Source organism: Gracilinanus agilis, chromosome 5 (genome assembly GCF_016433145.1).
Source record: "Gracilinanus agilis isolate LMUSP501 chromosome 5, AgileGrace, whole genome shotgun sequence".
Classification (NCBI taxonomy): Eukaryota; Metazoa; Chordata; class Mammalia; order Didelphimorphia; family Didelphidae; genus Gracilinanus; species Gracilinanus agilis.
The window spans coordinates 296,010,181-296,034,925 of record NC_058134.1 but is presented as its reverse complement, the minus strand read 5'-3'; the positions used below and the strand labels follow the sequence as shown (position 1 = coordinate 296,034,925).

At 37.7% G+C, this 24,745-nt stretch overlaps 1 protein-coding gene across 1 annotated transcript in view; it reads right to left on the bottom strand.

Annotated features, from left to right (window-relative positions):
• Positions 1–23,219, bottom strand: part of MRPS35 (mitochondrial ribosomal protein S35) — a 34,648-nt gene extending 11,429 nt beyond the window's left edge. The window contains exons 1-8 of the mRNA XM_044679271.1: positions 23,080–23,219; positions 22,695–23,041; positions 18,917–18,966; positions 18,272–18,439; positions 16,036–16,096; positions 14,164–14,303; positions 4,065–4,174; positions 1,385–1,454 (exon numbers count right to left, since the gene is read on the bottom strand). Coding sequence (XP_044535206.1) covers positions 1,385–1,454; positions 4,065–4,174; positions 14,164–14,303; positions 16,036–16,096; positions 18,272–18,439; positions 18,917–18,966; positions 22,695–23,041; positions 23,080–23,219 — 1,086 coding nt within the window. The remainder of the gene's footprint in view (positions 1–1,384; positions 1,455–4,064; positions 4,175–14,163; positions 14,304–16,035; positions 16,097–18,271; positions 18,440–18,916; positions 18,967–22,694; positions 23,042–23,079) is intronic.
• Positions 23,220–24,745: the final 1,526 nt, after the last annotated feature.

Below are 24,745 nucleotides of genomic sequence, written 5' to 3'. Positions count from 1 at the left end.
CATTTGCCACAGGGAAACTCTTCCTTCCCTGAAGAAAGCTTAAGTAACACCTGCCAAATGAAGCTTTTCTCGATTCCCTCAATTGCTAATGCCCCCCTTCACACTACTTTCATTTAAAGATATAAATCTACTTATATTTACCCTCTCCAGATTTATTCTTCTCATACTTATAGGTATCATTCTAGATGTACTCTCCTTATGAGTAAGGATTGTTTCATTCATTGTATTTGTATCTATAGTGCTTAGCACAAAGGAGGTACTTCATAAAGACCTAATGATTAACTGATTGACAATTAAAAATAAATACTAATGAGATGAAGAGGACTGAAAGACAGGGCTCTCATCAAATACTAAGTGGTGAAATCTATAATATGAATTCCTCTTTAGTAAAGGAAGAAGAGACTGCAATTCATTAAAACATCTGTTTAACTCTGCATATTTTCATGGCTCATCTGGATTCTCCAGCTCAAAGTTTCTTCACTGATGGGACTTGTTGAGAAAGGGTCAAGAGCCAAGTTTAATACAGTCATTCTTTAATTACATCTATTCACTCCAGCTTTCTGTTGCTACTCTGGCACCAAAGCAATTAACCTCCAAGATCAAAGGCTTCTCCCATGTGCCCAGAATGCAAGCTGATTGGGATTCTAGATGAAGAGCCAGAAAAAGAATCCAGTAAGTCAACTTTCACTCTACTGATGCCTTGTCATGTCCTTCGGAACAAATTTATGAGAGAGACACAAAACTACTTGCTCTTTATTGTTCTGAGTTAACAGAACGAGTTCTATTCACCAGGTCATCAGTCCTGAAAGAAGTTTTACTTCTTTAAGCCAAAATCACTTTTAAGATAAACCAACTCAGGAAAGAGTAGAATTCACTGCTGGTGCTATTCAAATCCTGAATTAAACTCATACTACTTGACCTTAGCCAAGTCATTTCACCTGTCTCAGGCTCCTCATCTATAAAACAGGGATAATAATAACAACTACCTCCCAGGGTTGTTGTGAGGATACAATGAAATATTTGTAGAAAAGTTCTTAGCACAGTACCTGGCAAAGAGTGGGTAATAAACAATAAATAATAATGTTAAATATTAAATAAATTTTATTAATTAAATAGTATTTAATAAATTAACATTTTAATTAAAATTTTTTAAATAACAATAAAATATAATATAATAAATGCCTGTTCCCTTCCCCTCCAACATGGTAGATAGGCTTCTCTGTTTTAGCTACCTTACTTTCAGTATGACAGCTCCTAACGACATTCTGTTAAATAATTGGTATTTATAAACACTCAATTGAGTTTTTCCTTATAAGGCTTTATGTTAACAATATTTGAATAAAAACTTGCTAAAATATTAAATATTCAAAACAGAAGAACTTACCCATGATTCATGGTACAAAACTGTTAATAAATACATGGCATAGTCATAATTCTGTCTCCGTAAAGGGCACCTTAAAAAGGACAAGAAAAACAGTGACTAAAGTCTCAGGAGTTTGAATTCTTTACAACCATATATATTAATGTACACTTTTTATTACGCATCAATATTTTCAAATTCAATCCTTTGCTTGGGATGCATAGCTGATATATATGCTTGATTTGATGCCTTATTATATATTATGTATAAAACAAAATATTTCCCTACCTGTTATTTTCATTTAATTTTGCTTCCTTCTTTAATGAAATTTTTGCCTAGTAATTGTTTTAGACTTAAAATATCTCCAAATTGAATTCCATAACATTCATTCTCTCAGTAATGACTGTCTAAAGGAATGCATGTGTAAATTGTTGAGCTCATTAAAGTTTTGGCTACTAATAGTCTCAATATTGAAAAAAAATTATTTTCACAAATCTAACTTTGAATAGTTAACTAGAATACATAATCTGATTTTTTTAGTGTAGATAACCCTCTAGTATTAGGTAATCTTTCCATCTGTTTGAGATATGTGTCCTGTTAAACTGTTAAAAAAGAAAGTAATGCAGAGAGGGAAATAAAGTATCATTTGGTTTATTTAAAAATAGAAAAATGTCTTTTTTTTTTTTAACCAGACCTGTGGTTTCACTGGTGTAGAGCAGTGGTGTTAAACTTAAATAGAAACGGGGACCACTAGACCATACGTAAGGATCTCTGCAGGCCGCGTATTGACTTAAAAAACCACTTATGTTTATCTATTTCTTTTTTTTATTAATTAATTTATTTTGTTAAGTATTTTCCAATTACATTTTAATTTGGTTTGGGCCACACTCAAGAGTGTTGTGGGCCGAATGCGGTGTTTGACATTTGTGGTGTAGACAACTTCTGATGAGAACACTCCTTCTACCAATGCTCTGCAATTTACAGTCTTCAGAAAGTTGCCTAAAGTACTGTGAGAGAAGTGATCTGCCCTGCCCAAGGCCATGTAACAAGTATATGGCAGAGACAATATTTGAACTCAGGTCTTTCTGACTCTGAGGCCATCTTCCTATACGCCACACTGGCTTTTGAAAGGCAAAAACCACATAATAAATTGCTTGAATTACAGTATCACTGAAGTTTATTTATAGCCTCCTACTGGAAATAATTGTCACAAAACAGATAAATACAGACATTAATTTATATTTTTCATCTTAAGTATTCTGATATACTCCTGTCCTTCTGAGGAATAATAATGACTTCTAGAAGAGCTTCAATTACAGGCCTCATGATGGATTTATACATCTCTTGTCCAAACATTAGCCTAGCTAAATTTGAAGAGGCTTCAAGGGATTATGTCTGGCCATAACTCACAGAGACTTTCTACTAAGGTATGGCAAGAGCCGGTATAGCTGCATCAGTTAAGAGAATCCCTCAACTCCTTCCCCGCCCCCCCAACACAAAACCATATATTTTTAAAGTAATGTTAAACAAAGTTAACAGCATTAAGCTGATAGAATTTAATCCATAAGGTTTAAAAGGTTTTTCCCCCATGTTAAATAAGTTGAACTACCAAATTTATTTTCCTTGAGAGTGGAAATAGAAGCAAAATGTGAGGAATCAATCTCTGACAATAATTAAGGATCTACAAATTGCTTACCATCTCCGGGAAAGGAGGGAGGGAGACAATTTGGATCATATAACTTCAGAAAACTTATGTGGAAAATTATTACACTTAATTGGTAAAATAAAATATCTTTGTAAAAAAATAATTAAGGATGTAATAAAAATCCACCAGATAACCATTCTTCTTCCGGGAGCCCCCAATATGACAGTCTAAGATAATAAAAATACTTTAGTATCTTCTTCAAGCTGATTATGCTTTTAATGTTCACAAATAAAGAAAATGAGTTAATGATGAATTCAAATAAGTTAACGTTAAACAAGGAGATATGGCTATTTTATATCTGCTGCATAAGATTTATGTTTTTATTTAGTTTGGGTTGAGCAAAAGCTTTTTTTCTATGATGCCAAAATCCATGAATTAAAAAATGAATCATTAACAACTTTAGTTTACAAATTGAAAGTATCCAAATGTTTGGCAACTTAAGAGAGAAAACTTCCTGATGACAGAATTTTCTACTTTACAACCCAAATGTATGGCAGAGTGTAAACATAACTATCATACTGAATTCAAATCTCCTAGGATCACTTCTACTTTGACACTACTTCTCCCTACCAAAATAACCTAAGTTCAATTTATTAAGACAAAGTAAACATTGTTACAAAGGACTTTAATTCTGGCCCTGAAACTTATAATAATTCAAAAAGATTCTTTGGTAAAAGAATCTATTACTGGGGTAAAATATTTAAATTGTTGCACATTTAAAATTATATGATTCTTACATTGTTTTGTCCTTGCAAAAACAGCTTACAAATTAAAATCACTAATAATTTAAAATCTACCAATAAATAAAAATTACTGACTTTCATCTTCAGGAAATACACAAGTTCCTGATACTGAATGTATACAGGTAAACTTAAAATGAACAACAGTAAAAAGCTAAATTGGAGGCTGGTGTTAAAGTAAAATGACTGTGCCACAATGATTTCTGGTGGGAGAGAGGCAGTCCTACAATGGCTTATAGAGCTAAGTTTTTGCCTTTACCTGTCAGTAGTGATGGTAAGCAAATCTGTATTCTTGCAGTACCTCTCTCCAACGAGTTTAATAAATTTCTTCTTTGCATGATCATCTAAATTCAGACTGGAAAGCCTAACCTTAAAAGTCCAAGAGGGAATATATTTAGAAAAATTAAGTTTAGATATTTTTAACATGAACAACAACCAAGAAAAAAGTAATAATACTAATTAGATTTTTAAGTCAACTAGGATGGAATCACTTCAAACTCTTGTTTGAAGGTAAAATCATCTGTTGGTCCTACTACTCATGCAAAAAGAATAGAGATTAATATCATATTAAATTTCTTTGAATTTTCTGGTTAATCTATCCACTTTCCCCCAAAGATTGTCAGGTTTTCTAGGAAAGCAAGTATCTCCTTCAGGAAGTTAACTCTCAAGGGTAGACTTGTAAGACTAGGATAGAGAAATAAAAGATTTTATGTAAAAACCACACAATTTTGTAGTCATAAGGTCATAAAGAGAGGGCTGAAAGGGACTCTGAGTCATTTAGCCTAAACCTCTCATTTTAAGGTAAAGAAACTGAGGCTCAAAGAAAAATTAAGTAACTTGCTCAAGGCCACAAAGGTAATAATCAGAGGTAGGATTTGAACCCAAGTTTTCTGAATATAGATTCAGTGCTCTTTTCTCTATAAGTAGGGATTATTTCATTCTTTGCATTTCTATCCCCAACACTGTCTGACACATAGTAGGAGCTTAATGCTTGTTGACTGATGAATTGACAAAAAAACAGAACCATATTACCATGTCTAGTTTAGAGGCATTCACTTATAGGGATAACTTAGACCTTGAAGAAGGTTAGAAACAGAACCTAAGGGGAGTTGGGGGTGGGGGTGGGTAGTACAAAGACTTGGTATAACAATCTGAAGAAACAAGGGGCACCTCCAGTATTTTTTATAAATATATGGTCATTCTCTATTCAAGGCTGAAGAGAAAAAAGCTTGGTGAAGATATACATACCAACTACTGGAAACAGGAGACTAAATGCAACTGGGTTTTCCTTACAAAGACCAAACTAGACTCCTATCTATCTAAAATGGCTTGGGTAATATCTTGTCTGGAAAAAAGGAGGAAAAAATTAAATGTCTGACCTTTCCTACCCCTTTGTGAACTGTCTTTCATTAATTTTTGTAGATTTTATTTTTAAAAAGAGATGGGATACATTTTTTGGCTTAAACCTAAATAAGTTTTATTAGAAACACCTTTTAAAATAATAAAGGGGGAATAACATAAAAAGGCAAAATGAAAAGTTTTTAAAGGCACTTAGTAATAATATTGACCATTAAAAATCTACTGGCCAAGAACAATGAATATGAATATGAATATGACTGAAGTATTTTAAAAGCATAAAACTTCTAAGAAATATTTAGTAACCACAATAATTTGGGTATTTATCTAATACAAAGAAAATGTATATAGGTAGCTTCAATTCTTATTGTTGCAGTATTATTCAAGTCATTACTTATTCAAGTTCACACGAACATTTTAATACTTCAGCAAAAGTGTATAAAGTTTATACCATATAAACATTTCAAATCAGCTTCATGGTGCACTTACGCCACCTGCTAGCACAAAAAGGTATTGCGAAATCACTTTTGTCTTAAACACACTGTCCAGGTTTTTTATGATTTTCACAAAACTACAAAAAAACAAAGTTTTTTAAATTCCTTTATTTCAGAGTATAAAAATTCATGTATTCGTATTATACCAAAGGTAATATAGAATATTTAAAACTCCTTTCTAGTTTGCTACACAGATGTGTATCTATTTTCAAAAAAGCATTCAGCAAGATGAAGAAAAAGAAAATAATAAAGTTCACAAAAGCTAAAATATATTCAGTGTTTCTTCTTGCTGATTCTGGGTTACTCCTATAAAACTCAAGACGGTCAAGGGAATGAATAAGAAACAAGATATTTATTTCCTTCCTCTGTAGTAACAGTTCCAATGTTTCAAGGGCTATTCATAAAAAAATAGCCACAAGTTCCTAACAACAACACTGTCCTAACCTGAGACTATGAATTTATTTTTTAAAATATTTTGATAACTGTATTTCAACGTAATTGATCTACTTTGCAATCTTGTATTTTACGTATTTAAAAACATTATTCTAAGAAGGGATTCAAAGGTCTCATTAGGATGTCAAAGGGACCTATGATATTAAAAAAAAGTTAAGAACCTCTGTTCTGTGCCAATCCTAACAATGATGAATAAGCCATCCCCCTCCCCAAACTCTACTTTTAGTTTTCTCATCTCCATTCATCTCAATCCTACTTTTCCTTTATCTCACCCCTTCCACTTACCACTCTGGAATTCCCCTTCCATAAATAATAAAAATCCCTTCATTTTTGTTCTCCAGGCTACTTCTAGCTTCTCATTGTCACATTTAGCTCTAGTCACCATCTCCCAGCATTAGCTATGTTTTCTTTCCTACTGCCTATACCCTGGTCGAGGAAGAGGAGTCAAAATTCTCCTTGTTCCCCATTGCTACTTTCAGGAATCCCCTTTGCTGTCACTGGTTAGCAATTTGTCTTTCTCTGAGATTCATATCATTAGATGACTACCATGAAGCCACTGACCAATGAGTCCCTTTCATAAACAATCATATTATGAGAAAGCCTAACCCTTCTGTTACTTCCAGCTCATCCTATGGCCTGATCTTCTAGCCTTTCCACTCTCAATCCAGGTTTTCCAGCTCCCTTTTATGTTTTGTCTCCAATTCATTAGAATGTAAGCTACTTACTCAAGTACGGAATTATTTGTTTTCCTGTTTTCATAACCCCAACACTTAGCACAATGCCTAGCATAGAGTAAGTGCTTAATAAATGCTATCTATTTATCTATCTATCCAATAATCCAGATCCTAATAGCAATTATCTAGTTCTCCAAAATCATTCTGCCTCCTCTCTTAAGAAATCTAGTATTCCAACTTGTATCTGTCCTTATATGATATTTTTAGCAAACGCTCAGATCTATGACTCCTCTCTCCCTCAGTCAAACACAGGAATGGAAAAATCCTTTAGCTCACCAAACCCACAAGTGTTTCACTTCAATGATCAAAAAAACAGAAAATCTCTTATCAGATCATAGCATTCCATCTAGCCTAGACCCTAACCCTCCCAAATCTGGTCTTCAGCCTTACCTGGATCACTAATCCCTCTATCCTTCAGGATTCGTCCAGGCCACCAGTCCTGCTCTAACATCCCTTTCCTCTCTTTTCAATCTCAACCCCATAGTTAAACAATTCAACTTTATACTGTCCTTTACTCTTGAATCTCTTCCCCCCCCCCCCTTTTTTTTTTATGCTTTGACTTTTCTAAACATCAATCCTGGAATATTCCATCTGTCTCCTTTGTTCCTACTCTTATGCTGATAAAAAGAGTTGGAGGAAATTAGGCAACTGTGCTATTTGAGTCCACTATGAATTTATGTTATCTAAACTCAACAGGGTCCTCACAACACAAAGACAATCCTTTCACTTGTGTAATGGTTTTCTCTATCCCACTCCCCACAGAGATTGTTGTAAACTGTTTCTTCTCCCCTCAAACCTCCCATTCTATACCCTTCCCATACTGTCTCAGCAGAGGCCCTCACATAGTACTTTACTGAGATAATCAAGACCTTTTGCCAGTTTTCCATCTCGAAACCTCTTTTGACATCATACTCTTACTCTTTTGCTTTACTCATCTCTGATGAACTATGTAGTACAGAGAGAGGGGGTCAGAACAGTTTTTACAGGCTTTGGCTGAGTTCTGAAGTCAGTTAGAAGTTTGAATAAGGAGAGGGAATCGGAGAGTAGTTTCAAATCTGTGAGGGTTTAGCTATACTTTGGCAGTACTTTATCTAGAGATTAGGTAGTCATCATCATATTCCCTTTTGATTTCAAGATCACCTTGAGAGCTGAGTTAAGGCAGGACCTTGCTCAAACCCCATCTCTGCCTCCCTTCCCCCACCTGAGGTTTCTTTAAACAACTGTTAGGGCTTCCTTAATCCACTTTTCCTGACAATTTAACCTGAGAAGACAATAAACCCCTTTTGTGTTTAAACAGACCTGTTAGTTACTTTGTCAGTTAATGAGTAAGAAAAGGGAAGAAGAGGAATAGAGCCAACATACTCTGGGCTTGAAGGGAAGCCGGGTATCCATCTTGAAGGAAGATGTAACTTTATAACAAGTCCCTTCCTATGAAATTAACTAAAGCCTGTAGTTAATTTCAATCAGTCTATTTCCCTCAGTTTGTCTTTAGTCTAAATCCTAGTCTGTAAGCCCTGCTGTCTTTGCCTGTTTAGATTAATTCCTCCTCTCCTTATTCACTCCTCACAGACATTTAGGTAAGGGAAGGAAGGTAGGAAAATGAGGTAGGGTATGGAGATACAAAGGGTTTATCTAAGTTAACAAATCTCAAATAAATACTCTAAAGCTAGGCTAAATTTTCAATCTTTAGAAAGGAGAAGCAGCAGCTCGGCTGGCCCTGGCTCTCTCCACGAGGTCCCAGATCCAACTGAAACTTTCTTCCAAGATTCTAAACTTCTGACTGACTTCAGAACTCAGCCAAAGCCTGTAAAAACTGTTCTGACCCCCTCTCTCTGTACTACAACTACTGTTAAGACCAGCTCCACTAGAAGTATTCTTGATCTCTTCTCTTCTCCAATGAAGCTTATTTTCTATAACAACTAATCTCTCTCATTAACCTTCAAACTCTTCCTGTCTCCTGGGTTCTCCTTTTCTGCTTACAAAAAAAAAAGCCCAAGGTGATCAAACCTAGGACAAACTCTCATTCTACCTTACCATTCCCTCAAATTCCATGCCCCGCCTCCCTTTCACAAACATTTAGAAAAAGTTTTCCACACATCTTCTCACACTCACTTCTCAGTTCTTTGTGATCTGGATTCCATCATCGTCATCTTCAGCTGGACCTGTTCTCATCAAAGTTACCAGTGATGACTTTTTTTTTTTAAAAGAGGATCTTTATGAAAATAAGTCTCCTATTGGGAATGCCACCAATACATTCAGTCTTGAAAGGATTGGGTTCTGGGAATTGCAGGCTTGCTGCTTCCTATGTCCAGCACAAGTAGAGTTGTTGACAATGACCTCTTGAATGCCACATCTTATGGTCTTTTCCCTATCTTTATCCCTCTCAAGCTCTCTACAGCACTGGATACTGGGGGACCACCTTTTCTCCTGCATACTTTCTTATCTCTTGAGTTTTCATATTGTATTCTCTTGATTCTTCTACCTGTCAGAGAGTGCTCCTTTTCAATTTCCTTTGATGATTTATCATTCATATTATGACCCCTAACTTTGAGTGTTTTCCTGGGTCCTTATCTCAATCCTCTTCAAATCTCTCTACAATTAGCTCTCTCCTCATTAGCTCTGAGGAGTTTAATTTTCATTTCTATGCAGACGATTCTCAAATGTCTCTCCTAAGCACTAGGATTGCCTCTTCACCTCCCTACCAAATATTTCAAAATGGTTGTAGCAGAGACACTTTAAACTCAGCATGTCCAAAATGGAACTTATTTCCTCCAAACAGTTTTCTTTATTAATTATACTTCATTAATATTATTACTGATATCTTGATATTTTGCTTCTGAGACTAGGTCTCCCCATCTTGCCCAGGTTGTAGCAGACACTTGTGCGTTGATCCCCACGCTGATTGGCACAGAGTATTCTGACCTGCTCTGTTTACAGATGAGTTGGTTTGCCCTTCCTTAAACAGGTGATCTTGCCACTCCTAGATCTCACTATAGCTGGACACTTAGTGCAGACACTTGATTCAGACTTTAGTCCTGCTACAGCTCAGAATCCCCAAGTGCAAGTAATCTTCCTCCCCAGTTGCAAGGATTGTCATGTATCAGGAATAGTCACGTAACCCCATGCCCAGTGATATCTTTTGTTTTTACATCACCCAGAAAATCTCTCCCTATCCAAGAAAATCATCCCTTTTTAACAAAGAACAAAAAAAGAGGGAAATTTTTTTCAGCAAAACAAATCAATACATTAACGCTGTCCAGCATATATACACAGTCTGGAAAACAATCTAGAATTATATCAGTGATTCCCAAAGTGGTGCCACCGCCCCCTGGTGGGTGCTGCAGCGATCCAGGAGGTGGTGATGGCCACACGTGCATTTGGGGGCGGTGAATAACTGTAAGGGGTGGTGATAGTATGTGACAGGGGGCGCTAAGTCATATTTTTTCTGGAAAGGGGGCGGTAGGCCAAAAGAGTTTGGGAACCACTGAATTATATCAAGCAAGTCATTAAACTGAATATACCTTTTGCCTGAGTAATAGCTTTACCAGGAACAAACCCATATGAGGGTCAAAGACAGAAATAAAAGCCTTATATATGCAAAAAATATTTGTAGCAACACTTTTTGTGGTAGCAAAGAACTGGAAATAAAGTGGGTGGCCACTGGCTGGAGAATGGTTTGAACATATTGTGGCATATGAATGAAATGGTCATTTACTGTGCCAAAAGAAATGACAAAATATGAAAAATTCATAGAAACTTGGGAAAACTTTAATAAACTAAAGAAGAGAGATGTCAAAACAGTAAAAAAAATTATTCAATGACCACAATAATGTAAAGTAAAACAATCCTAGGAAGAAATTTGATCTCTTTTGCTTTTATATCACCTTCATTTCAAAATCTATCCCCGCTGTCTCTCCTACCTTGGAAGCAATCCTTTGTATCAGAGATTTTTTTAAAAAGGGGGAAAAAGCATGTCAAGAAAACCAACCAACCATCAACCGGGTCTAGTAGCATATATAATATTTAATACCCATGGGTTCCCCCATCTCTGTAAAGAAGAGAAGGAAATATATTTTCTCAACTCTTCTCCAGGACCAACCTTCTTGGTCATTATGAATACATAGCTTTCATTGTTTTTGTTCTTTATATTTATACCGTATTCAGGTTATATATTATCTAATCAGTCACCAAGATATTTTTTCCATTCTGCCTCCATCTCACATTTGTCCCTTCCTTTCTAGTCACATGGTCACCATCCTGGTTCAGGCCCTCATCTCCTCTTGCTTGCATTATTGTAATAGCCTCCTATCTGGTTCTCCCCTCCTCAAGTTTCTGTTCTTCCCAATCTTTCTCACCATAACTAACAAAATTATTTTCCAGCATAGGCCTGGCCATATTACTCCCATATTCAATTAATAATAATGATAATAATAATGATGATGATGATGATAATATCAACAACAACAATAATAATTATAATATACAACTGCCTCTGGGATCAGACATAAGTTTCTCTGTTTAGTCTTTTAAGGCCCTTTATAACCTGTCCTCAACATACCTTTCCAACTTTACTGAATATTATTCTCCTTCCCAAACTCTACTGTCTAGCCAACTGGTCCTCTCTGTGTTCCTTACATAAAGCACACATCTATACTAGGCTGTCCTCCATGACTACTCTCTCCTCATCCCTGCCTCTTAGAAGCTCTCATTTTCTTCAGAACTCAGCTCTACATGAAATCTTTCCTAATCCCTTTAGCTACTAGTATCTTCTACTTCAAAATTACTGAGTAATTTTTTGTATACATTTTGCATCTCATAATATATGTATGTGTCATCTCTATCCCCAATCCGTTCCCCCTCACTCTCAAATTCAAGGCCCTTAGGTAGAGGGGTTTTCATTTTTGTCTTTGTATGTTTATGACAATGCTCAGAACACAGTGGGTGTTTAATAAATGCTTAATTACTGATGGACTGCTTATTTCACTGCTTTGGTTCATGTCCATCTTCCCATGGTTCTCTGAATTCTTCACATTCATCATTTCTTATACATTAGAAATTCTCCTATCCTTTCATAAACCACAAATAATTTGTTTAGCTATTCCTTACTTAATTGGCATTACCTTGTTCCTAGTCCCTTGCTACCATAAGTACTGTTATGAATATTTTAGTATATATGGAACCTTTCTTTTGACCTCCTTGAGTATATGTGCCTAGCAATAAGACCTCTGAGTATGGGTAATTTGGATAAGTTTAAAGCTACTTTTCTTATTTTAAAATACTTCCAAACTTCTGTCCAGAATAGTTCATCTAGATTCAAGGAAAGTCTATGAAAATGCTATTCTTGCGGAAAAGATGGAATGATAGAGACTAGACAATAACATAGTGAGGTAGACCTTGAAAGAGTTCGATGGCCAAAAAAGTGTCATTTAACGGGTAAATGTCAACTAGGAGAAAACTCCCTAGTGAAATAGCCCAGTGATATAGAGGTGGCTCTTACTGTTGTACATTTTTATCTATGATTTGTATAAAGGCTAATGGAATATATCAAAGTTGCAGACTACACAATACAGTGGACAACAGAATCAGGATTCAAACAATCGGAACAGTCAGAATGTTGGGCTGAATATAACAAGAGGAAATTTAACTGGGATGAAGGCGACCGTCAGACAAGGGAGGCAGAGCTAGTCAGAGAAAAGCCTGTGGCTTCTGCAGAAGGCCAGTCATGTAACACGGCAGTCATGAAAGCCAATTTCATGTCAGACTACATCCAGAGAGGTCTAGAGCCCAGGAGTAGGTAGGCAGGAGACCGCACCACACTCCCCTGGTCAGTGCCATCTTAAGTAGTATGTTCAGGGCTGGCAATCCTGTTTTAGGAAGAACACGGATAAACTGGAAAGCATCTAGAGGGTGGAAAAGAGCTTTTTCATCTGAGGAGCAGCAGAGGGAACTGCGTATCATTAGCCTGAAGAAGGGAAGACTCAGGTTGAGTAGTTTCTGAAGTGCTGTCACATATAATAAAGATTAGGCTTTTTCTGCCTTAGCACATAGAAAAAGGAGAAGCAATGGGAAGAAGTTATATAAGTTACTTACACACACACACACACACACACACACACACACACACACCTCCTGACATCAAGAAAACTTTCCTAACAATCAGAGCAAGTAAAAAGTGAAAGTGAGAAGCTGCATGGGGGGGTGGGGGAGGGAGGCAGTCGATTCCCCTTTGCTGGAGATCTCTGAGCTTTAAAGGCTCAATGACCATCTGTCAGGCAGGACACAGACAGAGTTCTTGTCAAGTACAAGACAGACTAGATCTCCTCTGAGGTACCTCAATCAGGCAGGAATTAAACATAATCCTGTGAGGAGAGGAAATCATCTACCAGGAATAAGGAAGTTGGGCATGGATCAAGAGAAACAAGAATAATAGCTTCAGTAAGATTTTAGTCTCTTTTAGTCACTTAAAAAAAAAAGTAAAAGGACCAAAGCTGAATTTCTGAAGGACTGAGAAGCAGTGAAATATGGTGGATTAGATGAATTAGGAAACTTGAGTTCAAATCCTGCCTCAGATACTTGCTAGCTATGTGACTCTGGGCAAATCACTTAATCTCTGAGCCTCAGTTTCCTCATCTGTAAAAAGAGGGAGCTGGTCTCTATGATTTCTAAGGTCTCTTTCAACTCTGAATCTATGATTGAGGAAATCTCTTAACTGTGGGAAAAGCAAAAGGGAGTGAACAAAAGATAAATAAAGAGATTGGCCAGTAGCAGTTATGCTCAGCTGAGACTGGATATAAGCCATCTATAGTGGCCCCATTTTCTGTCCAGGACAGACACATGGGAAAATGAATGGCAGGAGTAAGCTAGAGTTACAGATTCAAATACAAGGCACCTGGACCATCAAGGATCCAAGGGATGCTGAGGCTTTAAAAAAATGCCTCTCTTTCAAAAGGGTAGCACTGAGCGGGCAGCTGGGTAGCTCAGTGGATTGAGAGCCAGACCTAGAGATGGGAGGTCCTAGGTTCAAATCTGACCTCAGACACTTCCCAGCTGTGTGACCCTGGGCAAGTCACTTGACCCCCATTGCCTAGCCCTTACCACTCTTCTTCTACCTTGGAGCCAATACACAGTATTAACTCCAAGACAGAAGGTAAGGGTTCAAAAAAAACTTAATTGTGAAATCTCTAGAATCAGCCACCATTGAAATATAGGATTATAAAACAATGTTAATTTATTTTAGAGCTAAGTTTAAGGAATTTTGACTTCTGGACCCTGAAGATAAATAAATTACAATGCTTTTTACTTTTTCTAAAAGTTCTCTTACCTTTAATGTTACAACTCTTGCTTTGGGATTACAAATAGATGGTCCTGCTGAAACATAATCAGCTGTCTCAATTTCGATGGGAAAATGCTTCTCACATTTTTCATCACTGTCCAGTGCACTTGGCCAATCAGTGCAGAAATCTGGGAATTTTAAAATCAGTTTATTTCAGATAGATTAGAGAATATGGAGTTCCCACCAGACTCCAAGAGCTTTAGTCAGTTTACCAAAGTGCAAAAAAAAGAGTGATTTGGTCTATATTCATATTATGTTTGTCATCAAAGGAAATATGTAAATATGTAAAATGCTTTGCAAATTTTAAACTACTACATAAATGTGAATGATGTGTTGAGGTAAGAGAGCCAAAGTAGTTGAAAAAAGCTTAGGAAGATTCAGGGACTTACCCCAAATTACACAAGCTGTTAATGATAGAGCTCTGACTAGAATCCCGGTCTCCTGGCTCACAGTTCTGTGTTCTTTCACCTACAGAACTTTTCTTCCAGAGCTCTCACCCTCTGTTCATGGCCCTTCTGCACTTTCTCTTTTTCTCCCAAACACTCAGTCCATTACAGGCTAATACATAGTCAATTCAAGGACACAACTAATATTTAAAAGACTGTAAGGGCATTTTGGGATAAAAATTAATTATAATAAAAGTAGCATACAAGTATTATTTTATGTTGCTTAGTTAACTTGGCAGAGGTTTAAAGCATAAAGAACCCCTTCTAGGCACCTCCCCGTAATCATTTCCTTACCTCTCAAAGTTGAAATTCCAGCTACAGACCAGATCTGCTCTGTAGATCAGAGAGGGTGGAGCTTTGGAAAGAGTATGTTTATTCTCAGTCCTTTTTATGCTACTAGAGATAGGGCCTAAACTACTGATCATAGCCAATGGGAAATCAGAATCCAATTGTCAAAGTCTAGTACAGATTAAGGTGAGAAGAGGAACACTATTATTGATGACCTGCCTCTCTGAAGCTCTGCTTTAGTCTTTTGTCCTGGCTCTTAAGGATCTTCTACCAGGTGGTTCCTGATAGTCATTCCACTTTGTTATCATCTCAACTTACATTCTTTTTACCATCCCTGAATTCAGTTTCTCTAAAAATCCATTTTCAAATTGGCCCTGGAGGATAACCAGTCTACTAACCAAACCAGGAGGTTTCCTCTTGGGAGGTTCAACATAGTTCATTCTTGAGGCTTCACTTAGCCTAAATATTGGCTGTTCTTTGCTGTCTATTTTTTCAATTTGTACTATATTAAATTTTATTTAGTAATGTGACTCCCTAAACATTTTTTTCCCCTCTTTTACATATTGATTTTCCAAATCAACTAAACTGTAAGTTTCCTTAAGGCAGCATGATGCTTTCTAACTCTTTGTATTCCCCATTGGATCTGGAACAGAGACCACAGTAGCAAACAGTGACCAATAATAATAATAATAATAATAATAATAATAACTACCATTTACACAGTACTTGAAAGTTTGCAGAGTAGTTTACTTTGATCCTTACAATGACCTTGAGGTAGGTAATATTAGTATCCCTATTTTATAGAAGAGGAAACTAAGACTGGGAGAGGTTAAGTGACTTGCTCAAGGTCATGCAGCTAATTGTCTGAGGCAGATTTTGATTGGATCTTTCTGACTCCAAATTTCACATTCTATCCATTGTGCTACCTAGAGCTTATTCAATAAATTCACTAAATACAACTACAAGGGACCACTAAGAAACATGAGAGAAATAATGTCAAATCAAAATGAGAAATTTCACAAAAATGAAGAAAAGTTAGTAAGGTTTGCAATGTAGTATGATTTATGAAATTTATATTTTTCACGCTGTTTAAGGAAACATTAGGTTTTCTTAAATAATCACTTACCTTTAAGAACTGCACAATGCTTTTTAATTGCTACAGGAGTCAAATGCAAGAAATTGGGGATCTGAAATGAATCCACATTCAAAAAAATAAGTTAATAAAATATCTTTGAAACTTGTTTTAATTGTGGAAACTAAAATATATTACCTTAATGAACCTTCTGCAAACAACAACAAAAATCTTTCTCCTTCAAATCACTCTCAATCTCTACTGTTTGGGTTAAATCATTCAACCAGTTCAGAATTTACCCAATATTCCCATTCAGCCCACAAGCTTATGGAGAGAGACTTTATCAAATGCTTTGCTGAAACTCAGTTATGCTGTATCTTCAGCATTCCTATGACTGATCAGTCTGACAGCCCTTTTTCTGAGTAATGTTCTCTTTTGTGCAGAAATTATTCTGAGGTCAAACCATCAATAATCATTCGGAAGCATTTAGAAGACACAGTGCCATATGACGAGGCTCATCTGTGACCAAGCACTGGCTTCTTCACAGTGGCAATGTCCTCACTCACAAAGAACTTTCATACAGACAACTTCCTTACTCAGCAGACATAGGCCCAAATTGGTTTTGTTTTTTGAAAAAAATCAAAGCAACTCTCTAACATCAAGAACTTGTCACCTCAAATAATGTCCCCCTGAGGACAATTCCAAAAGAATGTTTGAAAACTGTTTTCAGCAATGGAAAACAAACAAGGCCTCCTACAGGGACAATCTGAAAGATAAGACAGATCCTGGGATGCTGTTTTTAAAAGGAAAAACCTTAAGTTGCAGTCACACTTGTTTCCCCTAATATTATCTTTCTTATTACATTCACCCCTTCCACTGCTTCAAGTTATTCCCCATGTATTCATAGGGACTGGGGATAGGGACTAGATCTGTGGCTTTGTTGGTCTGGGGAACTCCCAGCTGAGGCCAAATCTCTCAAACGATGTAAGTCAGCAGCTTCTCTTCAACTAAGAGTTTTAAAGAATTTCCTACAGGACTGAAAGGGGAAATGATTTCCTTGGGGTCCCTCAGCTAGTATATGTCAGAGGTAAAATTTGGACTCTGGTCTTCTAGGCTTTGATTCCAGCTTTCTATCTATCATCCCCTGCTCCCTTCTCCTGATCCATACTCTCCACTTGCCTATACTTACAATCAATCTAATCAAGCTTTCCTGTCATTAGGAGCATTTATAATATCTCAGCTCTAATATAATTTCCTTAGATTCCTTCAAACATTCCCTCTAACAAGTCAGTCCAAAATTTCCTAGAGCAACAATTATCATTAATTTTTCCCCACAGTTCATCTCCAACATTCTCCTTCAGCCAACTTTTTTCTAAGAGCCCAAAAGAACCTCATTTAAGAATACTAACAACTTTAAATTATTTATTCAAACTATTACTTTCTTAGTAACAACTCTAAGGCATCTAAAGGGCAATGGCCAGGCAAATGGGGCTAAGTGACTTGTCCAGAGTCACATAGCTAAGAATTGTCTGAGGCCACATTTGAACCCAGGACCTCAACTCCAGCTGCTCCTATTACGCTAAGTTTTGTCACTATTACCCTACGAGGTAAAGAGTACAAGAATTATGATCCCCATTTTATAAATAAGAAAACAGGCTATGAGAGGTTAGATGACAACTCATGGTCACAAAAGTCTGAAGTATCTATAGAGGGATTCAATCCCAGCCATGACAAATCCAAGCCCAGCACTCTCTGCTGGGCCTGTTTAACGGAGTAACAGACCAAGGACTAGTTAATTATATATCATATTTATAGGAAGAAACTGTTCACATAGAAACCACCTTAGTAGCCTTACAGCTCATATATTCTTTAAGAAAGTACCGGCCCATGTATCAAGAGTTTTCAAATTATTAGTGAGGGAAGGAAGAAGTTGGGGCTTACTTCTCTCATCAATATTCTACTATCTTCCAAGAGGGTAAGAAAAAGGGAACTTTATCTGAATGGAGAGTAGAATTTTCATAATCTTATCTCTGATAAAACATCTTACTTCTCCATATTTTACTTTTCCTACTCCCATGACTAATGGCAATAAAGAGAAATAGTCCAGGTAGCAGCTCCATTTACTGAATTTGGATTTCTTTGGTTCTGCCTCCCTGGGATAATTAAGAATGTTTTGCATCTATTAAAATTAAATGTGCAAATATTACACTTTAGAGCTCAGTTATTAAATGCAAGTGAAAACTCCTTTTTTCATTTTTTTCTTAACTAATAGAATAGAAACTCATCTTGCCTTTAAAAGTTCTAGATTTCCTTCCTTTGCTGGGGGCACTCCTTTTTCCACTGGATAGCCCATTCGAATAGGAAGAGGCACTGCTGAGGGTTTAAATGGTGCTGCAGCAGGATAAACACTCATCCAATCCTGGTCAATTGTCATCTTTGTTGTCCTAGGATTTGGAACCTAAAGGATAAACAAAAATATTTAAATAGTAATGTATGTTTGTGTTTAGTTTGTTTTTTTCCTTTTAAAAAAAGTGAAATATATGGAATGGAAAGAACTTGGGTTTGTGTGTGTGTGTGTGTGCGTGTGTGAAAGAGGTATCACTTATGTGTGTGTGTGTGTGTGTGTGTGTGTAAGAGGTATCACTTATCTTTTTAAAACCAATATACCAGAATTTATTCAAGCCAATGAGGCACTGGTACTTCACTAAAGTACTACTCTCACTGTCCACTCAAGCCCTAAGTAGAGAGCTGTGTCACCTTTACCCACTTCCTTCTTGAAAATACACATTTTACAATTAGGTTGTTATAGTTTTCTTTATTGGAGGAAAGAAGGGCAATCCTTGAAGTAATTATATATCAACATATATATGCCCATTTAGATTTCTCAAAATTATTCACTAACAATTTATTGATTAGTATTACTTTTATTGCTTACCTGTTTTCTGTTCTTTCCACTTTTCAATGTTTTATTGTTTTCTGCTGTAACTATAAGGCAAAATAAAGAATTTTAAAAATTCATTTTGTAGCATAGCTTAACTGTAAATATAAACTCATAATGGCAACTTAAAGTTGCTTAATATTTAAAATTAAAGGATAGTAGAAACAAAGATGGTGGCATAGAAGAAAGCAACATTTCCTTCCTAACCTACTACAGCAAAGATTTAGAAAGAGAACCATACCAAAACAAGACTGTAAAACCCAAGGCAAAATCCAGTGAGTCACTTCTCTGGCTGAGGTCAGCAAAAGGAGATAGAAGTCTGAGGGCAATGGGGACTGGGTGTATCCAGTAAAGAGCCCCAAGGCAAAATTGGAACCTGCAGCTATATATTCTAGGGCAGTGATGGTGAACCTTTCGGAGGGGCAGGTGATGTTCTCAGGTCTGTGTGGGGAGGGAGAGGGGGGCAGCTTGGTCCCATGTCCCTCTGGCTTTCTAATAACGAACTCTGGTGAACTTTGTGCTACAGCAATGGCAGGTGTGCCCACAGAGGGCATGTGTGCCATAGGGTCGCCACCGTGAGAACAGGGTAAGAAGCAATCCTGGATTCAACAATCTGATGTTCCTTAAGTAGCAGAAACAGGTGCCAACTGGCAGCTCTGTGGTTTATACCGCAGAGATGGGTCACAGATTCAATCTCCTCCTGATTCATACTAAATTATACACATGAATTTGCCAACCCAGGAAGGTTTGGATTTTTTGGAATTGTAAGTGATTTTCAGTACCTTAGACTAGGGATATTCTAATTAGGAAAAATAGAAAAGGAAAATGCATAAGTGCCCCAGGACCTAATGACTTTGAATTGCTAATGTTGATCACCAAAGTCCTCAGCAGGGAAGAAAAAAGGTCCTGGCCAACTTTAAGAGAGGGAGTATTTGTGAATGGGGAAAAGAACTGCTTGGTTTTAAATGGCTTTTGCAGTCCAAGAGTATACAAAACAGCCACCAAATTAAACAGTGGCACAAATAATTCAAAATAAGGCAGGATCCTTAGAATTTTAGGATGGTCTAATAATTGTTCTAAAGGAATGATCTACATTTGTTTTGTTTTTATTGGTAGTTGAGAAATTTGTTCAACCTAACACTTCATGACTCGATTTGGGGTTTTCTTGACAGAGATCCTAGAGTGCTTTGCCATTTTCTTTTCCAGCTCATTTTACAGATAAGGAAACCAAGGTCAATAGGGTTCATTGACTTGCCTAAGGTCACACAGCTAGGAAGTGTCTGAGACCAAATTTGAAATCAGGAAGATGAATCTTTCTGATTCCTGGCCCAGCCAGTAATGCCACCTAGCTGCCCAGCTGAGAAACCACCTGGAATCTGTCTTATGGACTTTGTTGTGATTCTATGGTGTAAACCACTTTGAGGGTCCTTTCGACAATGCTTAATTCTCCTCAGTAGCCCAGACACTTCTGGAAATAGGGAAATAAGACAAAGGCTGCTTTGATTCGCATTTATCTATTTATTAGTGATTTGTAATATTTTTTTATATGGCTTAGATTTCTTCCTTAGAAAACAGCCTATTTTTGGTTATTTAACAACTGAAGAATAGTTTTATTCTTATAGATCTGAATCTATTCCCATGACATTTACCCTGTCTGAAACTTAGGAGAGCACTAAGACAAGAATTACACATAATAGACAACCATGTATGTTTTACAATCTGCAACCTTGAGAAAACCATTCATGTTAGTGAGATTGCAGATTCATGTGTGTAATTTAGTATGGAACTGAAAAAGTGTTCTACATATTGGCTCCTTAATAAATGTGGATACCTGCAAAGAAAAAATCAAATTCTGCTTGACTTAGTTGCAAAAATTTAGGTTAAATACCTGCTTATATAAATGAACAAAAAGCAATCAAAACATAAGGCATATTATTCTTTTTGGCAGAGAGAATTTAGCCCTTTCCCCTATTCAATTAACCCTAATCTTAGTTCACTCACAGTTTAAAGATAAAGGGTTGTCATTCAAAAGGGGTTATTAATCTTGTTCTACTTCAATGACTCCAAGGTCTTGGAAAAAATGGGTAGTTGCAGAAAAAAAGGCAAGTTTCAGGGATACTGGTTTCCTGGCTGTTCCATAAATTCTAACTCTTGACTCCCAGCATTGTCTCTCATACTATCCTCCCTGTCTGAAAAGCTCCTTCTCCTTTTTCCTTTAAGTACCAATTAAATCCTGTATTTTACTGGAAGCCTTCCACATCCCCTCTTAATTCTAGTACCTTCCCCTCTGTTATTTATTTCCCATTCATCCCATCTGCAGCTTGCTTTGTATATATTTATTTGCATGTTGCACCATCCTAATTAGTTTTTTTAAACCCTTACCTTCTACCTTAGAATGGATACTAAGTATTGGCAGAAGAGTTGTAAGTGCTAGGTGAATGGGGTTAAGTGGCTTGCCCAGGATTAGACAGCTGGAAGTGTTAGTGTCCACATTTGAACCCAGGTGCTCCCCATTCCAGGTCTGACATTCTATCCACTGTGCTACCTGGCTGCCCATCCCCTATTAAATTGTAAACTCCTTGAGGGAAGGAAATGTCTTTTGCTTCTATTTTTAAAACATCCTCAACACTTTAGCATATAGTAAGTGCATAATAAATGTTTAATGAGTGAATGACTCCAGTTCCACCTCAGAAAGCATTTCAATTTCAATTCTAAAAGTGAACCGGACTATGTCCAGAAATCAAAAGACCACAAGTTTAGCACAGAGAGGGATCTTGAGGGCCATTCTGTGCAATTCCCAAGTTTTACAAAATCCTTACCCTCTGCCTTAGAATCAACACTGTGTATTGGTTCCAAAGCAGAGCAGTAAGGGCTAGGCAATGGGGGTTAAGTGACTTTCCCAGGGTCACACAGCTAGGAAGTATCTGAAACAGATTTGAACCTTGGTTCAGGCCTGGTTCACTGCACCACTTAGATGGTCCTAGTGATGGATTTTGTGTGTGTGTGTGTGTGTGTGTGTGTGTGTGTGTGTGTGTGTGTGTGTGTGTGAAGCCCTTACCTTCCATACTAGACTCAACACTAGGTATTGGTTCCAAGGCAAGTGATAAGGGCTAGGCAATGGGGGTTGAGTACTTGCCCAGGATCACACAGCTAGGAAAGAATCTGAGGCCAAATTTGAACCCAGGATCTTGCATCTTCAGGTCTGGCTCTATACACTGAGCCACTAAGCAGCTCCAATTCCTGGGTCTTCTTTCAAGGCACTTATGAAAGCTCACTTTTACAAAGAAGTCTTTCCCATGAATCCTTAACTCTGGTTCCTTCCTCCTGTGACAGTCTCTAATTTGTTCTGTATATACCTAACTTACATGTGTAAGTAGTTTGCATGTCGTCTCTCCCATTAGGTTGTGAGCTTCTTTTTTTTTTTTTTAAGTGTTTAAATTTAAAGATTATTTTTTAAAGAATTAATTTAATTTGGAAAGATTTTTTTAGGTTTTACTTAATTTTATATTTTTGCTTCAACATAAAAAAGATAAAAACATTTTGTTACTTTGCGCTCCTTGCGGGCAGGGGCTGTCTGCCTCTCTCAGTATCCCCAGCGCCCAGCGAACACATAGAGCTCCGGCTAAGAAGCGGTCTGACACTGACGCAGGCGCTTCCTAATCGTAGCTCGGCCGGGCTGTCCCGGTCTCCAGGGCGTCCCTCACGAGCCCCGTGGCTGGCGGTCACGAGACTCAATCTAGATAGGGACGGGGTGAGGGGAACCGAACTCACTCACACGTAGTCGGAACTTTCGGGTCGGTGGCCGGTGATAAGACCGTGGCCAAAGTGCGCAGAGTCCAGAGCCGGGGCCGGCCAGCTTGCCGGAGAGGGAACAAGGGCGCCGCCATAGCTCCCTTCCAGAGCCAGGGACGGCGAGTCGAGAAGGACATCCGTAGTGGCAAAGCGAAGGGGGCGGGGATTGCCCCTGGCAGCGTTTCCTGCTGCGGGATCCTCGACCTGCTGGGGAATCGCGGTGCTAGAAGAACGTGAAATTGTCTGAATATCGCGAGGTTAAACTTCAGGCCCCATTTTATTGCTTTTCCTTTAGTGATTGGAACAATCTTTCCTATAGCCGCGCCTTCACTATCGTCAGTCGCATTTATTAAATAGCGCCTTCATACTTGCTGAACTCTGGAACTCGGGACATCGGGACTTGCTCTTTTCTAAACTTCGGGGTGCTGGGCTCGGCTCCATTGGAACGCAGCCCCCTGATTGTGTGTGCAGAGTTCTTTGCGATGTATGTGTGTACATCTGGGCACATTTATACATGAATATATACTGGTATAATAGGGAGCTCGAGGGCTGGAGTCGGAGAGAAAGGAGAAAGAGAAACCGAGGGGAGGAGGAAGAGATGAGGGAGAAGGTGGGGGACAGAGAGAAAAGAAAGGGGGAGAAAGAGGAAAAGAGAGGAGAGAGAGACAAGGAGGGGAGAAAGAGGGAGGAGAAGGAAAAGAGCGAGAGGAGAGAGGGAAGGACCTAGAGAAGGGGACAAAAAAAGAGGGGGTAAGAGGATTGAGGAAGAGAGAGAAGCCAGTCAAAGTGCTTGTGCCGAGTGTAGCAAAAACAAAAAATAAGGAATAAGGAATAGAAATAGGAAAATAGAGATCAAATATTTTGAGAAATTAGATTTAAAATGATTAAAAATTAAAAGTGGGTGGTGGAATGGGTGATAATTATCAGCCAAAAAAGTAATAGACAGCAACAAAAGTTAGAACAACCTATCATGACATCATAAATCTGGTCTAGAAGGAGCATTAGAGGTCCTTCAGTTAAACTGTATTATTTTACTGATGAGGAAGCAGGTGCTTTTAGGCTAAGTGGCAGGAAGCATCAAAAGCAGAATTTGAATGCAGGGACTCTTAACTCTAGAGCTTTTTATGTTATACCATTTTTCTGCCTCCTGTTATTCAACTGTTGGCAACTCTTAGTGACCCCCTTTGGGGTTTTCTTGGCAAAGATACCGGAGTAGTTTGCTATTTCCTTCTCTAATTCATTTTGCAGATGGGAAATTGAGGCAAACAAGGTTAAGTGAATTGCCCAGGGTCAGACAGTTAGCAAAAGTCTGAGGCCAAATGTGAACTCAGGAAGATGAGTCTTACTAACTTTAGGCCTGGCACACTATACCACCTAGCTGTCCTGTTATTAAGTGCCTACTATGTGTCAGGCACTGGGGATATGTTATAATAAAAGGGACCCCCTCTCTGATACTCCTATCTATTAGATGTAGCTGTAGATGAAGTACAGTGAGAGGGACAGGATGACACCTCTCTCTTTATAACAGTTGCCCAGGCAGGATCCTTTAGGTCAATGGATGATATCCCTTCAGGATCCACCTGGGGTTAATTGATATTATTTATTGGATTCTTCAGCTTGGTAATGTTGTAATCTGACTGCGTGACTCCCTTCCCAAATAAGCTTTGAATAACCAATTCAGGAAGGTACTTTAAAACTTTGAATGTATTTGGCAAAGAAGGATAATGGCATGGGATAAAGGTATTGGGAGACCCTAATTTAAAATTGATAATAATGAATCTCTAACTGTAGGCAAGTGAAGGAATCAAGATGATACCTTCTCTCTGGTATAGCCTGGCCAGGGCCACACCAGAGCAGGCTAACTGCAGTATAATCTTTCAGCTTCTTCTTCAGTAGATGTTAAGCCTAATCAGTTTGAGATATCCCACCCTTTCCACCCTCTTCTTCTTCTGCCCACTTCCCGGATCCCTCCCGGGCCCTGGGAAACCTAGATGAATAAGATGATTGACTTCCTAATATCTAGGGCAGTAGAAT